Genomic DNA, 16,394 nt, shown 5'->3' with positions numbered 1-16,394 from the left:
GCGGTGAGCTACCCAGCACTAGGAGATAACGCATGACCTTTCTTCTTCCTCTTTGCAAGTATCACAGATATCTATGCCAGAGCCACAGGAGAGGTGCCACCAGCCCAGCGGTGGTGAGCGATGGTGCGGGTACCACACCTGCCCATGAGGCTGACCACGACACAGATAGCGGGGCTGCCACCGCAGTGATGGTCGGCACGGTGATGGACGGCACGGTCCCCGCGGTGATGGTCGGCACGGTGATGGACACCGCGGCGGCGGTGGCGGCGGTGCGGGCAGCACAGCCCGGCGCCAGCGGGGGGGCGATGCGGGGTTCCCGCACCGTCATGGCGGGCGGCGCGGCGCGGGGCGAGCGGCGGCGGCTCCAGGCGAATCAGCGGGAGTGCGTCAGCGGCGAGGGGCGGGGAGGCCGCCGGGGGGGATGATATCAGGCGCCGGGCAGCGGGACCGGGCGAAGCCGGAGGTGAGCGGGGGTGTGCCGTGAGCGCTGTCAGGGAGCCGGCCGCCTCCGCCCCTTGTCCGTTTGTGCCCGCGCCGCCGCGGCAGGCTGAGGTGAGGCGCGGCGCGGTGTCGCGGGTAACCTGCCGAGGCGTGCCGCATCTTCGCAGCCTGGCCGGGCCCGGCCGGGCGGGACGCGAGCGGCGCTCGGCGCTCAGCCCGGCGGGAGGAGGGAGGGAGGGCGGGCCGGGCTGGCCGCTGCCCCGGCCCTTCGCCCGGCGCGGGAGCCAGGTGCCCGCCCGCATGCCGTCCTTGCCGCAGCTCCCGCCGCGGGCAGTGCCGGGCCCGCCGCCGCCGCCGGGTGCGGCCGGGCTGGCGGGCGAGGGGCAGGCGCGGCTCGCTGGGGCGGTGGGGCCGGGCAGGCCGGGCTCGACCCCCCGCGCTTCCCCCGGCCTTGGCGGAGCTGCGGCACGCCGAGTTCCGTGTGAATTCTGGCCCAGACCACTCCGTGTTGGCCGGGACCAACCATCTTTTGTGGGGTCTTCTATTGTAGTGTTGAAATTTACGCATTATAGGCACACACACGTGAAGAGCCGTTGCACATCCGTACACCTCAACATATGTGCAGCTACAGTAATTGCGGTGCTACAGTTGCTGTCTCCCACAAAGATGGCTCTGTGCATCTGTACGTGTGCAAATGCATGTGGACGCGCGCAGCTGCACACACGCACACTCTCCTGTTTTCCTGCATGAGACGTGTGAGTCTTTTGGTATTTTATTTCGGGGTAGGGTTGATTCATTCCTCTTAAAACATAGGGAAGCATCTTGCCTAAGATATCCGTTGACGTAGCACTGCTATCCTGCTTACGAGCGTTAAATGCAGCCTGAGAAAGTGGATTGCACTGAGAGCTGGAGCAAAAGGCTTTTCCAGCATTAATGGAAAACCAAATGTATTAGCTCACCAATTTAATACATGCATTAATTCTCTGGTTAGAGGAAATAATTAAAGAATTATCTTTAAGCTCTCCTGAGCTGTGGAGTTTTCAGTTGCTAATAATTAGAAATTTAGAAAACTAGCATTTGGTGTGGAGACACCGTTCAGCTGATACTTGCTTTTTTGTGTACATGTATGCAGGAGGAGGGAACTCTGCTCTTGTTCTGTGTAACTGCACTTACTCATTTTATGCATTGGGCTGCACCATTGATCACAGGCTAGTATAGAGCCCACCAGTTTGTATGGGGAATAAGTATTGTGTCAGAGTGATCATTATAATAAAATCAGTGCTGCCTCACTGGAGGACCTATAAAAGATTGCTGCAGATTAGAGTGATCATGGTCTTCCTCCTCCATCAAACTGTATAGTGTGCATCTTCTCTCTGTTTCCTCAACCATACTGGTACCTTTCTTGTTTCATTAACCTCTGTTTGAGGTGGCTACTGAAAAAAAAATAGTGCAGAGAGTGGTTTAACAATTAACGTTTAAATTAATGTTAGTGAGCATCTCAATTACAACTGTTTTCTTGAACTGCTGATATATAGGCAGGTTTTTAAGTCCTTTCCTTGTTTCTCCAGTCTGATGTTCATTATAATTTTATTTGTACGAAATCAAATGTTTTACAGTGTCTTTCTTTCCTGTTGTGAGAGGTGATCTACTGTACTTTTGCAATATCTCTACCAATGCATGATCCAGAACTCTTTTTGGAGTGTTACATAAGTAGATACTTTACAAAGGGGCATTACTCTGCAAAACAAATTGGAAAATACTGTTAATTTCTTCAGTATACACATCAAGGTAGATAATACCTAATTTTGATTTAATAATCAAAAGGGTAGAGGTTTATACATGTGGGTGGGTTTTTTTCTTTTTAATTCTGTTAGTGTTGTAAAGATAATATTGCTCAAAATGATCTTCAAGCTCTTCTTTTCCACATGATGTATAGACACAATTTGTTTTCAATAGTTGTACTTGCATATCTAGTCCAGTGCAGGGTCATTGCCAGTGAAAGACAGAGGAAGTACACTGCTATATTAAGGCTGACACTTATTAATGCCTTTTTTTTTTCCATGTTTGATACAAAAATTGCTAAAAGATGAACATGGGATTTGATAGTGCTGGAGAAATAGTTGAGGAGCCCTTCAATTGCTTTGTGTTCTTAGATATAAGTCTCTATTTTCTCCCATCAGTGAATGTCAAGTAGTACCAATCATTTAAATGTGTTACCAATTATCTTTCTAAACTATCCTTTTACCTCTGCATGTTTTAGGTAGCAGTGGTAGAGATGTGCACTTCCTTTTGGAACTGCTTTTCAATGCATGTCTCTTAGGTAATCAATTTGTAACCTCCTGAAAAACAAACAAACAAAAAAAAAAAAACCCTTTTTCTCACAATAGAAATGGATTTTAAAAAACAAATAATTTAATCAGAATTCAACCTTCCTCTCAAATTTATGCTTCCAGGTGTTGCAGTATGGATTAAACAAGTCTGAGTAGAAAAGCCTGCTCTAATGTGTTTTTTCTACTGCATTGTTTTAAGCATAACCAAAATGGTATATGCTGTGTCTTCATAGTTATTCTCTCATACTCTTGCATTTTTGTCTGCTATTGCTAAAATTTTTTTCCTGAACAATGGGATGTGACAGCATATATTTATTCAATCATTATAAATTTAGTTGATGTTCTCCTGTGAGTCTGAGCTTTCAGAAAAACTTTTGAATAGCTTTCTAAAATATGTACAATAATCGCATCCCAATAGTTGTGAGCTTTCAAATCTTTCCTAAAATCCCAATAAAATGAGTGAGAATTGTCAGGACTAACAAAACTGTTTCTTGGCTTTCAAAGTAAACTGGAAAACCTGCTACTGTTTTAAATTATGAATTCATAAGTTCTAAATTATTCCTTGAATTGAAAATCAAGAAAAATCCATTTCTCTGACTTGTGTACTGGAATGTGTTGTGCAGCTATTCAAATTAATAGTTTTGATTTTTTGATCTGTTTTCAAATGTGAGTTGTCTCTGTCTTGTACTTTATTTTCTGTACTTTAACATTTTATGTCAGAATACTGTAGAACAGGGGACCTCCATATTCACAGGGCCAGTATCTCTTGCTGCTGCTTGTGATTAGAAATAGTTTATGGACCAAGGTGAAGTGAATTCACTGTTACCCTTTCTCCTAGGCTTCATCAACACGTGTAAAATAAAGGTTTCCAAACAAACCTGTTTAATTCTGTGGATTACTGAAGAGAGAGAGTGATCAGTGAAGGTGTGGTCTCTGTCGAGCCTGTAGCCCCTGAGGCAGTGCTAGAATACAGCCAGTTCAGAAGTTCTGGTGTGGCAGTGGCTGTGAGCCTGCAGCTGCACCAGCCTTTCCCCAGCACGGAGAATTGGTGAGCTTCAAATGGTATGAAATGCTGTCTTCACCCTAACTGGCTTCATGCTTCTAAAACACCAGGTGTAAAAGTGTGAAGTGTGCTTTAGCAAGTGTGCTGCTGGAAGACCAGTTTTTTACCTGGTTCTTTTGCAGGCAGCAAATTCTGCAAATAGAAATGTTTTCTAGGTTGAATAATACTTGTCACAGCTGTTGTAGAGTTACTCAGCAGTAACCATAACTGGGGTATTTGAATAATTTGTGAGTTGATGATGATAAAATAGCAGGAGAGTTTAAGAATAGAAATGTAAATGTTACCTCAGTGCAGCACAGACAACTTTATAGGATTTAAAAATATTGGAATAATTTATTTCTTTTGATATCCAAACACGGGGAGTTTATGTTGTCAACATTTAGTCTGAAGCTGAAGAAAGGAGTTTTTTGAAGGAGCAGGAGGTAATAAGCTGATTCCCGGCAACTCAGTCTTAAGCTGAGCACTGATTTAATGTTAGTATAACGAGTCAGCAGAACTAATACTTTGTTCTACTAATACAAGTTCTTTTTGTTGTTGGGGGTTTTTTGTTTGCTGGTTTGGGTTTTTGTTTGTTTGTGTGCTTTTTTTACAAAGTACAGTAAGATGGTATGTTCAGAAGTATGAGTAGCTTACTTGCCTTGCCCTAATCCACCATTAACAATAAAGTAATGTCTGCATTTCCAGAAAAGACAAGTTATTGAAGCTTTTAAAGTAATTTGTTTGTTTTGTTTTTTTCAAAAATTCAAGTGTGCCTGTTACAACATAGCCTAGGTACTATAAGATATAGCTAAAAAGTTTGAATCTTACAAATATGTATCACAGTGAGAAGCAAGGGAAATACATTATGCCAACAGAAGCTTGTGAGTTCTTGGAATGTCAGGGTGATTGCTGATGGAGTTGAGGACAGATAACACCAGGGAGGAGGTTGTGCTTGAATTCCTTTCTGCTATTAGAGACATTCTTGCTAAAATTTGTAGTCATAGATCTTGGGTCAGTAGTAATGTGTTTAGTGATACCTTGTGGGTGCACAGGAATGGAATGGGTTTTTACAATGTTGCTTTCACAGGTAGAGCAAATCCAGCAGTGACTATACCCAGGCAATTGAGAGGAAAAAAATTAACCATTCACAGGTAGACTGTGGCAGTCTGGAGACTACTGAAACAACAAGCAAACACAGAGCTGCTTGGGAATCAATCTGCTAAGGATTTTGTTAAATACTGGCTTGGATGACAAGGAAGTATGAACACTGGGGAGAAGAAATTAATTTTTAGGAAGAGAGACATAAATTAGCTGATTCAGTCTGAGCAGATTCTTGATTCTGATTCTGGGCGATGAAATACTCTTTTAGATGTTTTAATCTTCCTTTGTTATGGGAACAGGATTTCTACACAAATAAGTACCAAACTTTCCTGACTTTTATTTTTCCTACTAGCTGGAGCAGCTTACAAGATGCCTGTCTCTTTTCTAGCTTTAAAATTCTATTGATACTAGGTTTGCATGTTGTTTTGTTAATTGCTTATTTTTTAGAGGATAGTGTTTACTTCTCATTTTCTAGTTTTAGTCCGTAAGTGCCTTTTTACCATACTTCTGAAGATGGGATGAGAAAGATAAACATAGTCACTGCTGGCTACATCTGTGAGCTAGACAGAGGTAGTCAGTTTTTGTGGCCTTTGTAAATCTGAGGCACTGATGGTCCTCTTTTGCATGGATATATGGAGGTGATTATAGCTGTTACTGTATTTGTGAGAATGGTCTCTAACATGGGATAGTAATTTGTAATCTCTCTTCATAACATGAGTCTCAGTCTGAGACCAGTCACTAAAGACTCCTTATCCTGTCTGTAGCACAAGCATGTTGTCTAAAAGCCTTTGAACATTGTTTTTGATGTGCATGATAATCATGACATGTGACTCTCACTTTACCTTTCCTTTGAGAAAGGCAAGGTTAAATTCTTTCTAATTATCTGTGTTCCTAGTTCTTTTAAAGCGATCCCTATTGTTTTGGTAAATTCACAAACTATTTAGTGAATATGCATGTGAAATTCATAATTGTTATAGTTCATCATTTCTTGCACAATGCAGCTGAAAGAACTTGCTACAGTTGAACACTGAGCACAAACAGCAGGTTCAAATTCAGAGTTTGCTCATATTAAACGCTGTATGTTTAGCTATCTGTCATCTTCTGAAGATAATTGTGGTACCTTCAAGGTACTGGAGTTGGATCGAGAATTTGGAGATGGCTGCCCATTCTCTTTCTGGGAAAAATAGAAATTTTTAATTTGTGATGATGTTTAAGTTTTCACTGCTCCAAATGTGTTATATTTACTGTCGTACTGCTTTCAGAATTCTGATCCTCAGGCTGTTGTAAATGGGCCATAGGGTCATACAGTAAGAGTCTGAAATATCTCAATTCTGGTGTGTTTTTTAGTTTGCAGGGAAGTTTTATGACTGGCTGGCAGGGATCTCTTGTTGCAGCCTGATTTATATTCAATTCTCTGTCCAGAAACATCTCATGTTAATTCCTATTCCCCTTTCTACATTTTCATTTGAATCACCACAAAACCAAGGCTGTTTCTGCTTTCTTATTTATATGCTGTTTTCCTAGTTGTAAGTTTCCTGCTGCAAATGACATTAAAAAGTAGGCAAAACCACCTACGGATAATTTAAACAAGGAAAAAAGAGATTGCATACTGCTTAACTGTTGAATTTTCCTACAGTTTGTCTGCTGAAAGCCACACTTCATGTGGCATTGTAGTTCAGACAACTGTTTTAGTAACTGTTTGGGTATGGAGACTGTGATTGCAAAGATTAATCACCTGCTCCTCATTGTTAGTAGCCATGGACACGATCACTTGAATTTCCGTATGGAATATCCTCAAAGCAGGCACAGAGAGAGTAGCTGTTCTTTAGCTGATGAGGAGTAACTCATTAGACTGTGCTAGCACAGATCTGTGATTGGCTGATCTAAGCTGTGCAGCTTTGACGTCCACCCCAGTTGTGAGGATCTGGGATAGGACAGAACAATCAAACATTTTAAAAATAGATGCAAATGCGTGCACAGGTTTACTGCAACTCCAGTCTCACTGTGGTGTTAGATTAGTTATGTAAGGCTTGATAGTCCACCAATTGTCTACCCAGATTTAGTGGGTTTTGTTGTCCATTTTGATTTTTTTCTAAGTATGGTAAAAAAAGAGCTTTTTTTTTTTTCTCTGAAACCACTAGATGTAGTTATGAGATGGCCCTTGCAAACCAGTGGGATAATGTTAGAGGAGGATATGAATGTTTGAAAATGGAAGAAGTTGCTGAGAATTGTGGGTGCCAAGTGGGTGTAAGAGATGATTTTCTGATATCAAAAAGCAAATTAAGCTTCAGAGCATTACCTTGTTAGATGCTGGGAGAAGCAGGAGTTAAACCTATGGAAATTGTAGAAGACGAGCAGGGGTAAGAATTGAGTGTCTGTCCCAGGTGACCCATCAGCCACCTGTGAAGAGAAGCTGTGGGGGCTCTAAATGCTGAGCTGCAGGAAGATCATTAAGGTCTTTAGGAGCAGATGGTGTAAAGAGGAGCAGAATTGGAGGGAGGAGCCGAATTGGAGGGTACTGAGGATGGAGCAGGGGAACTGCACACCAACTGCTTCAAAATGCCAAGGGGTGGAAGGGAGAAAGAGTGCTTGCCAGAGAGGAAAGGTGGGTCATTAGAGGTGCCTGGGTGGGGTTTGGTGTTGTTTTCCTAGCCCCTAAACAGGTTTGTCATGCAGTGAAGGGAAGTTAGAGGAAAGGTAAAAATTAGAAAGAAGAGTGAGTGCTGAACAGTGGAAACACTAGATATACGTCAGAGAGAGGCAGATTAATGAAGTAATAATCCTACCTGGCTGTATCTGTTAATTATTTTCAAACACAACTAGAATGGTTTTCATTTTATGTATGGATATAGTCACATTGAATCAGAGTAGTTGAAAAGGAAGGCATGAAAGATTTTTGTTGGGATTGTTATGGGTTTATATCTTCAAAAGAGCAATTGTTAGTTGCTGTAAAGTTGTTTATCATAAAGGCACATTAGTCTCAAAAGACAAAGAGTCCCAATTGTTCAAGTCCATGATAGAAACTTTCAGGTATAGAGTCCCAAATAGAAGCAGCTCCCTGGTATAAAGTCCTGGGCAGAGGCAGAAGCTGCAGCCTGGTACAGAGTCCTGAGCAGAGGCAGAACCTCCCTGGTCTTTCTTCTTCTGTTCCTCTCTCATGTGGTGATAATGTTGGTGATGGTGGAGGGAGAGAGTGAGAGAGCTCTCACTCCAATATATGGATTTTTATTTACAAATTACCCAATGAGCTAAAAATAAACCTGAAGCACTTCTAAACCCATTAGAATTCTAGATTATAATATGAAAGTTTAAGCATAACTTGAGCATATAGCCTGTCCTGTCTGAGGAATGTAAATAATATTCTTACTGTTTTTATTATGTCTAAAACTATGTTTTTGACCTCTCACTGAAACTTTTTTTACACTAAATTCTAAGGATTTTGCTCCTTAAGGCACTTAAAACATTTTACTTACTCAAAACTAAGATTTATACTTCTATTTCATATCTATGCAACTTAATAATATTTCTACTTAAAACTAAAGCTTACACCTCTATTTCATGTCTCTCTGGCTTCATATATTTTAACTTCTGTAAGGCCTTTAATTAAAACCCTGCATTTTATTCTTTCTCTGAGGAGCTTAAGAGGCCTGTGTTTCACACTCCAAAAGATTTCCTTAAGAAAACCCAATTTTCCAAATTTATTAATTGTGTTTATTTTGATCAGTCTCAAAGATAGAATTCTAATTTACTATATCTCTGGCACATTTTCATTGTAGGAAACACTTGTGCATATTAGCGTCCAAAACTCCCTACTGAAGGAAGTGCTCTTCAAAAAACCAGACAATAATCTCATTAATGCGACTGTAGGAAAATGTAAATAGCTTGCTAGTAGTTTGTATACCTGAGACCTAGTCATTGGTTAAATAAGCTGTCTAATTTATAATATCTAATTTAAATCACTTGAGTAAAATGCCAGTGATGTTACACAGGTGGCTAATTGGGCACATGAGTAAGAATCTTCCCTACCTCAGGTGAGTTTGAGAGAGAAGTTGCATGTCTTCTCCTAATATTGCCCTGTCACCTTTAATGAAAGAAATCAGATCCCATTACTTTTTTTTTTTTTTAATGTGGAGGACTATTTCTCTTTCTGTCTTTGTCCATGTTTCATTTGATAAGAAAGTGCTCAAACCCAGCATTTAGAAGTTTTCACCATAATTCTTGCTGGGGAATAGAATCCTCTATATAGATTTCATAATTCTGTGCTGTACATGTAAGGTACATTGTGTGGCTAATTGATGAATGGAAAGGGTTTGTTGTTTTTGTTTGTTTATTTGTATTCAAATCAACAGCTTTGATTTGTGTGTCTGATAGAACACCAGAGTTGCATAAGCTGCTTCAAGCAGATTATGGGTAATGTGGCTGGTATATTAATCCAGAGATCTCAGTTGATGTTGGCAGCAATTTCTAGACACTGCTGTGTCTTTCCTTAATGTTCAGTGTGTGATTTTGCAGGATATGAATATGTGTTGTTTGGAGTTTGTTACTTTAAACAAAAGTAAACCACACAAGAAATCTTATTTCTCCTTTTAAGAAAAAAATAAAGGAAACCATAGTAAGTCTATCTGAGCTGTCAAGATCTTGTATTTATTAGCCTACATTCTCAAAAATGTGAAAAAAAGCTATACTGCAGGGAAATATGCCTTAGTGCTAACATATGGATCATGGTTTGAAGACCTGTTGTTCAACTGACAAATTTGTGACTTAAACCCCAAGAAAACCTCCTCTAAATAACTGGTTTTTTGGGTTATTTGGGTGAGAAAGCTTGAATTGCCTATTCAATGTGGCAGGTCAGTATATTACTGTTGCTATATCAAGTTGGTACAGTTTTCAAGAAATTCTAATAAACCCTCTATTGTTTAAAATTTTAACACCTCTTTCATAGAACATCTCCCTCTTCCTACAGTCAATGTACATATTATTACAGATTAAAATTAATAGAGTTTTAAGAGGGGGATGTTTATAAAACTCAAATGCTTTGTTACAATAGTGGTCTAAATACATAATTATGGGACAGATTTTCTCTGTGTTTCAATTATGTTGAGTCATGATAAACCAAGCATGTACTCTCTTAAACATATTTAAGTGTTGAATTATCTTAGCATAGGTTTAAAATTTACTTGTTTTTATAATAGGAAATTATGCACTTAAGTATCTCAGACTCTATAGAAATAAGAAAAAGTACTTCAGAAACAACTTCTCTCAGTTTAAAGTATTTGATGTTGAATAAAGAAGAAACAAAATGAAAATGCTGTATGTACCAGCCGGTATTAAAAGCAAAGAAACTTTAATGTAATTTGTCTGTTAATAGAATCACTGGTAAGAGAGTTTAGCAGTTCTAGAAGTAGTAGATGAGGTATTTTGTGGTGGAAGCCAGAAGACTGAAAAGACTACTTTAAAAATTTTTAAATTTTCTTGCAAATTTTATGTAGTTTCACAGCTTTCACCAGACCAGCAACTGGATGTTGCAAGTGAGCAAAATGATGCTCCTGCTGCTCCCATCAAGGTCATTACTGCTTTGGTGCATCATCAGTCTGGAACTGCTGCAGTCCTGGCTTGGCTTTCCCTGGAGCTGGTGTATGTGTGGACATATATGTTTAGTTTGTTATTTATGTCTCATTATATGAGCCTAGGTGTATCTCACAGCTAGTCTGGCAGGATCACAGATTATATTTTTAAAACAACTTGCTTAAGGTTTGTGATGATTTGTAGGAAATGCATGGCAGTGCTTGAGGGGTTTGGTGATTCAGTACTGCACTCATTGGAATAGATCAAAGCTTGGGTCAAATATTTTTCACAGGTCTGAGTAGGCCTGAGCTTCATCACAGGACTGAACTTGTGTTTGTATCCTGTAGGCTAGGTCTAAGTTGGTTTTCCTGGTTTAGCAGGAAAGTTTTGCAGGTGATGGCTTGAGCACCCTTGCACCTGTTCTCTAAACTGCAAATCACAATTTAAGAAAAAAACAATCCAAACAGCTAATTAAATTATAATTATTTATTATTAAAAACAAATTTAAATGGGAAGATTTTTCACCCACATGATTATTGTCCCAGTAACTATCTTATGTTGAAAAGGCCTTGGATGACTTTTGTGATTTTATTTTTTTTACTGTTTTATTGTTTTAAGGAAAATGAGCTGCTGTACTGTGTAAGTAATTGCATATTTCCAATACTTGTCAGGTTTTGATATTTGTTTGATCAAATATCTCATTATCTCAGTAAAGTATTTTTCACACTGATCCCTCTGAGGTAATGATTATTTGTATTTTGTAGAGGAGTTCAGGCAGATCAAGTAACATGTCTGTGTTCACATGAAGCCTGTGATACAGATGGAAATTCCTCTAAATCCTTGTCTGTCATCCTAACCACTTCCCTTCCTCTGAGATAAAGGCACCAAAGCCAGTTTTAAGCTGTGTTTAAGCCCTCTGACATACTGTAGGAAATAACATAGCTTTTGGGTTATCTTCCTGCAATTCTGTGTCATTAATTATTGAGGAACTCCAAGGGGATGAGTAGATCTCTTGATTCCTTCTCAAATCCACATGTGAGCTGGGAGCTGTGTGTACCATGCATCTCTCTTCATACGCTCTGAGATGAAATAGGAGTTGTAGATATAATCTAGAATTAAACTGATTTCCAATGTTGCTCATTTATTCAGTGTTTTTTCTTAACCTTAATGCTAATAGTAATAAAAATTTTGTGAATAAAGAAGTGCCTGTGTTGTACAAGGATGTGTTCACTCATCCTGTTAAATGTGTTTTTTGTTGGCATTCCATGAATTGATCTGTTACCCTCTGGTGCTGCAGCTGTTCCTAAAAAAGGACGTGCTATTTCTCGTGTAAAAGCTTGCATAATGCTGACAAGGGAGAAAGTCATACAATTCCACATTAAAGCAAATATCGTTCATGTGATTTTATTACACAAAACCATTAATGTTTTGTGAAATGATATGCTTTTTAGTGTAAGATTTATTCTCATTCACTTGAAAAATGAAATGCTCAAGTTGCCTCATTTGAAAAATAACATTAATTTTCTTCACTCCTCTCCGAACACACTCTTCTAATATGGTTTTATGTACAAATGGTCATGATGAGTTTGGTTGCTCAGGGCTACACTGCATGTGCTCAGTCAGCCTGACTGTGTGCTAAGCAATTGGAATGGTTACTCATGAGCAGAGCATGGCCATGCAATGTGTGACGAAGATTTGACCTGACAGTTCTACAGTTGTGCAGTGCATGAGGGTTTAGAGCAGCAAAAATGGGCATAAGGGACTGCATGGCAGAGACCTGTGCTGTTCCTACTGCCTCTGCAGTAAAATCATCTTCATGTCAAGAAAAATTGAAAAGCTGTTTTCTCCAGTCCTTTTTTTCTCCTGTCTTGAGACTGGCTAGATGTGGAACCATCTATATTTTTACTTTAAGATACTGTCAAACCAACTGTATTTTAATAAGGGACATGTATTAATTCATTACTGTTGGAAGTAATTTATCTTTGGTAGCTTATTTTGCATTTCAAATTTGAGATTCTTGCATTTTGTGTTGTGAACTACTTCTTTATGTTCTGCTGCAGATTGGCATGGAACATTCTTCTTTCATCATGGTCTAATGCTTTTATTATAACTTAATAACTTTGTGAACAGTTACTGATTTCTTCAGGGATGTAGTGAACTTAAATGTGAACTTTTTCTGAAGTCTTCAGCACAGAGACAAAATACATCACACCAGCGTATGAGAGCTTGGAACTTTACGTGTCTAATGTGTTACATGGTAAAAAAAGGATAAATGTTATTTAGAAGGGGTGCTGAGTAGATTTTCCTTGGTTTCGTCTTGAAAATTTCTCTGTAATATTTTCTTTTGCGTAGTATGTTCTCCTTCTGTGAAAGATAAAGTCAAAAGTGACTAGTGGGAGTTGTGAACAAGTAAAATCAAAGTGTGCCATGAGAAATTAGCCCAAATAGCAAACAGAAAAGATGTGAGTGATTTTTGAGGGTAATTTAATGAGTGCTTTAATTAGCTCTTTTTGCTTTTAAGCAAAGATATAGTTGTTGCTTTTGTTTTCATAGTGGTGTAGTGGTTGGAACTCAGATTATCTACTGGATTTCTTATTGCATGTTTTCTGCTTTGGTACTTCATTATTTTATTCCAAAAAATGTCAGGAATTATTACCTAGAGGCTTAAAGTTATAGCTTATGGCTTGTTTGTCTGTCATGTAATAATGAAACCTCAGCTCAATTTCTTTGTTAATAGCAAAGTTATCTAAGCACTTAGGTATTTCTTTAATAATGGAGAGGAGTTACCCTTTCTGCCTACATAGAGAAAATGAATTTTTGTGGTTTTCACATACATTTCCTTTTCAATTCTTTTACAGCAGAATTTACCTTGCCTATTGCTTTTAACCAGGTGGCAAAGCCTCATCCTCTTGTAGAAGTAGTGTCATCTGATCTTATACTTCTTGCTTAGTCTTGCAATGTGCTTAGGTCAGCATAGTCTGTGCAGTGTTGCTGGTGTGTTTGAGACCTGTAGTGTGTGCAGGCAAGCTGTATCTGCTAGAGATAAGGAGGCTGGTGGTGGATGAATTTCACCCCTGACAGCAGCTCCTCTGTCTGCTGTGCGTTGCTGATGCATTCAAAAGCACACACCTCTCACCTTTGGCTCTGGAAATCAGTTTGTCTGCAAACAGGAGGAGCCAAAGGAATTGATGTTAGCAAGGGCAAAGGGCAGCCCTGAAAGACAGGAAGAAAACAGGTGGAGAATTAAGAGATGCAGCTAAGTATCTGATAGGGTCAGTGTGCAATTGTAGGAGAAATGTGAGAGACTAGAGGGAAAGGCAGGAGAAAATACAAAAACCAACTGAGGGGAAGGAATTACCTGAATTTGAGAGAAAATGGCTCCGAGGAAGGTGTGTATACAATAGCATTCATGGAAAACATTAGTGTTTCTATCAAGCAGCAATGTTAAAGGCAGCAGTTGTAGATGCCAATGAAGTCATGTCCAAGTTCAATTTTAACAAGGAAAAAAAATCTTCTGTAGAAGGAGCAGCCTCTTCTCTCCAGTCAACTTAGTAGTAGCATATTATTGCTGTTTAAAAGCTTTCAAAATGCATAATTTTAATTTCTACTGATTGAGTCAGAACAAAATGTTGTTCTGCACTTAATATACCCGTGTCAGTAGAATAACAAATGGTGTATTAAATAGAGGGGACTGAAGACAGAGGGGAAAAATCATTGCACACTAAGATTTAAAATAAAACTGAAAAATAAGACTCCATAGTGAAAACTAGGAATCATAAAATTATTATGAAAAGTTTTGTGTTCAGAAACTTGTGTGATAGGTTCATAGGAACTGAGCAAGACAGAATAAGGTCCCTGTGCTCCTCCAGAGCACCAGAGTAGGTTCTCATGAACTTGTGGCTCATGGCTTCAGTGTTCTAGTCTTGTCTCGTCACCTCCTTAAAGTCTCTTTTTAATCTGTTGTGGGCTCTTGTTTTTAGTAAACTTGTGTAAGTTTCTGTTCACAGCTGAAATACTTTTGGAAACAACCAAAGCACACTAACTGGCTAGTTGTTGAGAAAAATCTTGAACAATGTTTTGGTTTCTTCAGAGATGGTCTTAAATGCAAAGTCTCAAATTAAATCCATCTTGTTATCATCTGGGTGGTTTACTTTTTGTTTATCACCCAGTTATAACTTGACTGGTGACATAAAAAATACCATTTCAGAGGGGGATAGAATTAAGTCTGCCACCTCAAAGCAGCATGTACTTGTGCAGCAAACACGGGGCTTGTATCCTGGAAAGCTGCCACAACTAGCTCTAGGGGGATCTACAGGCTAACTCATTCTTTTCTGCTTATGAGCACAGATTTGATTCTTTTATAGAAGTGTAAAAGTGGGTGTTATTGGTCACCATCCTAATTCATCTTAGATACTGGAGCATTTATCTTTTCTGTCATGGATATAGAGCACTGTAGTGAAAAACAGAGTGTAGGTGTTCAACAGTCTTATTTGCATGTGCCTTGTATGTCTCAAACTACCTAACCTAATAATGTTGCTTTATTTCTCAAGAGCATGTCATTCCCTGTGGATATATTAAACAGCTACAGTCATGAGGAGTTGGAGAACTCAGCAGAGATCTGCCTCTTTCGGCTTCGGTGGAAGAATCCATTGTTTCCTGAATTCTTTTCTCTGCCAGACCACCGCAAGGTAAAAACCAGTAAATACAGTAGTACTGGTGTTCTTAATATCCTTATACATCTAAGATTTAAGATATCCAGTCCTATTGAATTTCAGAATTACTTTATCAATGCTTTTATATTTTCCAAATTCAGAATTTGTGTCTTAAACACTACTTTTTTCACTCTGTAACTGGGTTTGAATCTGGGTTTCAGTTACTGTGTGCTGCTTCTAGGCAATGGATCTGTATATATTGACCAATTTTTAAAAACCCAATCTGATTATACCTTAAATTTTCAACTGATAAATCAAACCTCATGCATTCTCAAAAACCTATAATCACTGAGGGATTCATGATTTACTTAAGCTAACTGGCTCTTTTTGTTCCTCAGTCCTTCAGTTTTCTTCATGTTTGGATTCAAGTTTTGATTAATAAACTTCACTAATTTCAAAAGTGGCTCTTTTTTCTTTATCTGAAATATTCTGTGCTGTTATCGAGCTCTGTTAGAAAATAACTGTGACATTTTATGTTTTAAACACTAATCCTTTCCGTGACGAGTTGGTCAGTGTTGGTTCTGTCCAGGTGAATGCTTATATTAGAACTAGTACCAATAAAACCAACAGTTTATGGCTTTAATAAAAAAAGTGAGCTGAGAGGATTTTCTGTGGGATCTAAAGGTCTGTGCCATGGATTCTTTGGCAGAACCAGTCTTGACTACTTTCCTGCATTTCTGCAAGTGCCGTCTGCTTAAATGTTTGCTTGTATTAGCATCCTCATTTGTGGCAATAGCATCTTAAATTTGTTAAGCAAGTCTGTCTACCACGCTACACATGTCTGTCAAGTTTTTTATACGTTAATATAATAATGGAAGCATGGGAATTGAAGTATCAAAATACATTTCCACAAAGGTACTTGAATCCTTAAAAAAAGATTATTTGGCCCTTCTCATGTTTTTTCTGGGGAGGAAAATCAAGTAGACAACTTCAAAATTTCTAACGTGTGTAACTTCTGGGAACAAAACCCTCTTGAATTTGCCTTCCCACTGTAGCACTTTAGAATTTGTTAAGGAACACAGTTTTGCTTTGCCAGTTTGTTTCAGTGCTTGATTGACTTCCTCATTCTTCTGTGGGCCTTGACAGCTTGCACAGTTAGACTGTTGAAGTGAACATAATGCTGGCTCCTTGCACACCTTTACTTCACTTGTGCACATAAATGCAAACTGTTGGCAGAAGAGAGATGTACAAATTAGTGTAGCT

General features: G+C 39.1%; 1 protein-coding gene across 2 annotated transcripts in view; it reads left to right on the top strand.

Moving 5' to 3' along the window:
- The first annotated feature begins 348 nt into the window (after positions 1-348).
- Positions 349-16,394, top strand: part of FAM169A (family with sequence similarity 169 member A) — a 37,549-nt gene continuing 21,503 nt past the window's right edge. The window contains exons 1-2 of one of the 2 annotated variants that reach the window (XM_079330033.1): positions 349-552; positions 15,030-15,167. In XM_079330033.1, coding sequence (XP_079186159.1) covers positions 15,033-15,167 — 135 coding nt within the window. In that variant the 5' untranslated portion in view covers positions 349-552; positions 15,030-15,032. The remainder of the gene's footprint in view (positions 553-15,029; positions 15,168-16,394) is intronic. The other variant, XM_079330032.1, reaches the window with a different exon arrangement.

This window comes from Erithacus rubecula (genome assembly GCF_903797595.1).
Source record: "Erithacus rubecula genome assembly, chromosome: Z".
NCBI classification, from domain to species: domain Eukaryota; kingdom Metazoa; phylum Chordata; class Aves; order Passeriformes; family Muscicapidae; genus Erithacus; species Erithacus rubecula.
This window is presented reverse-complemented; position numbering and strand designations above follow the sequence as displayed.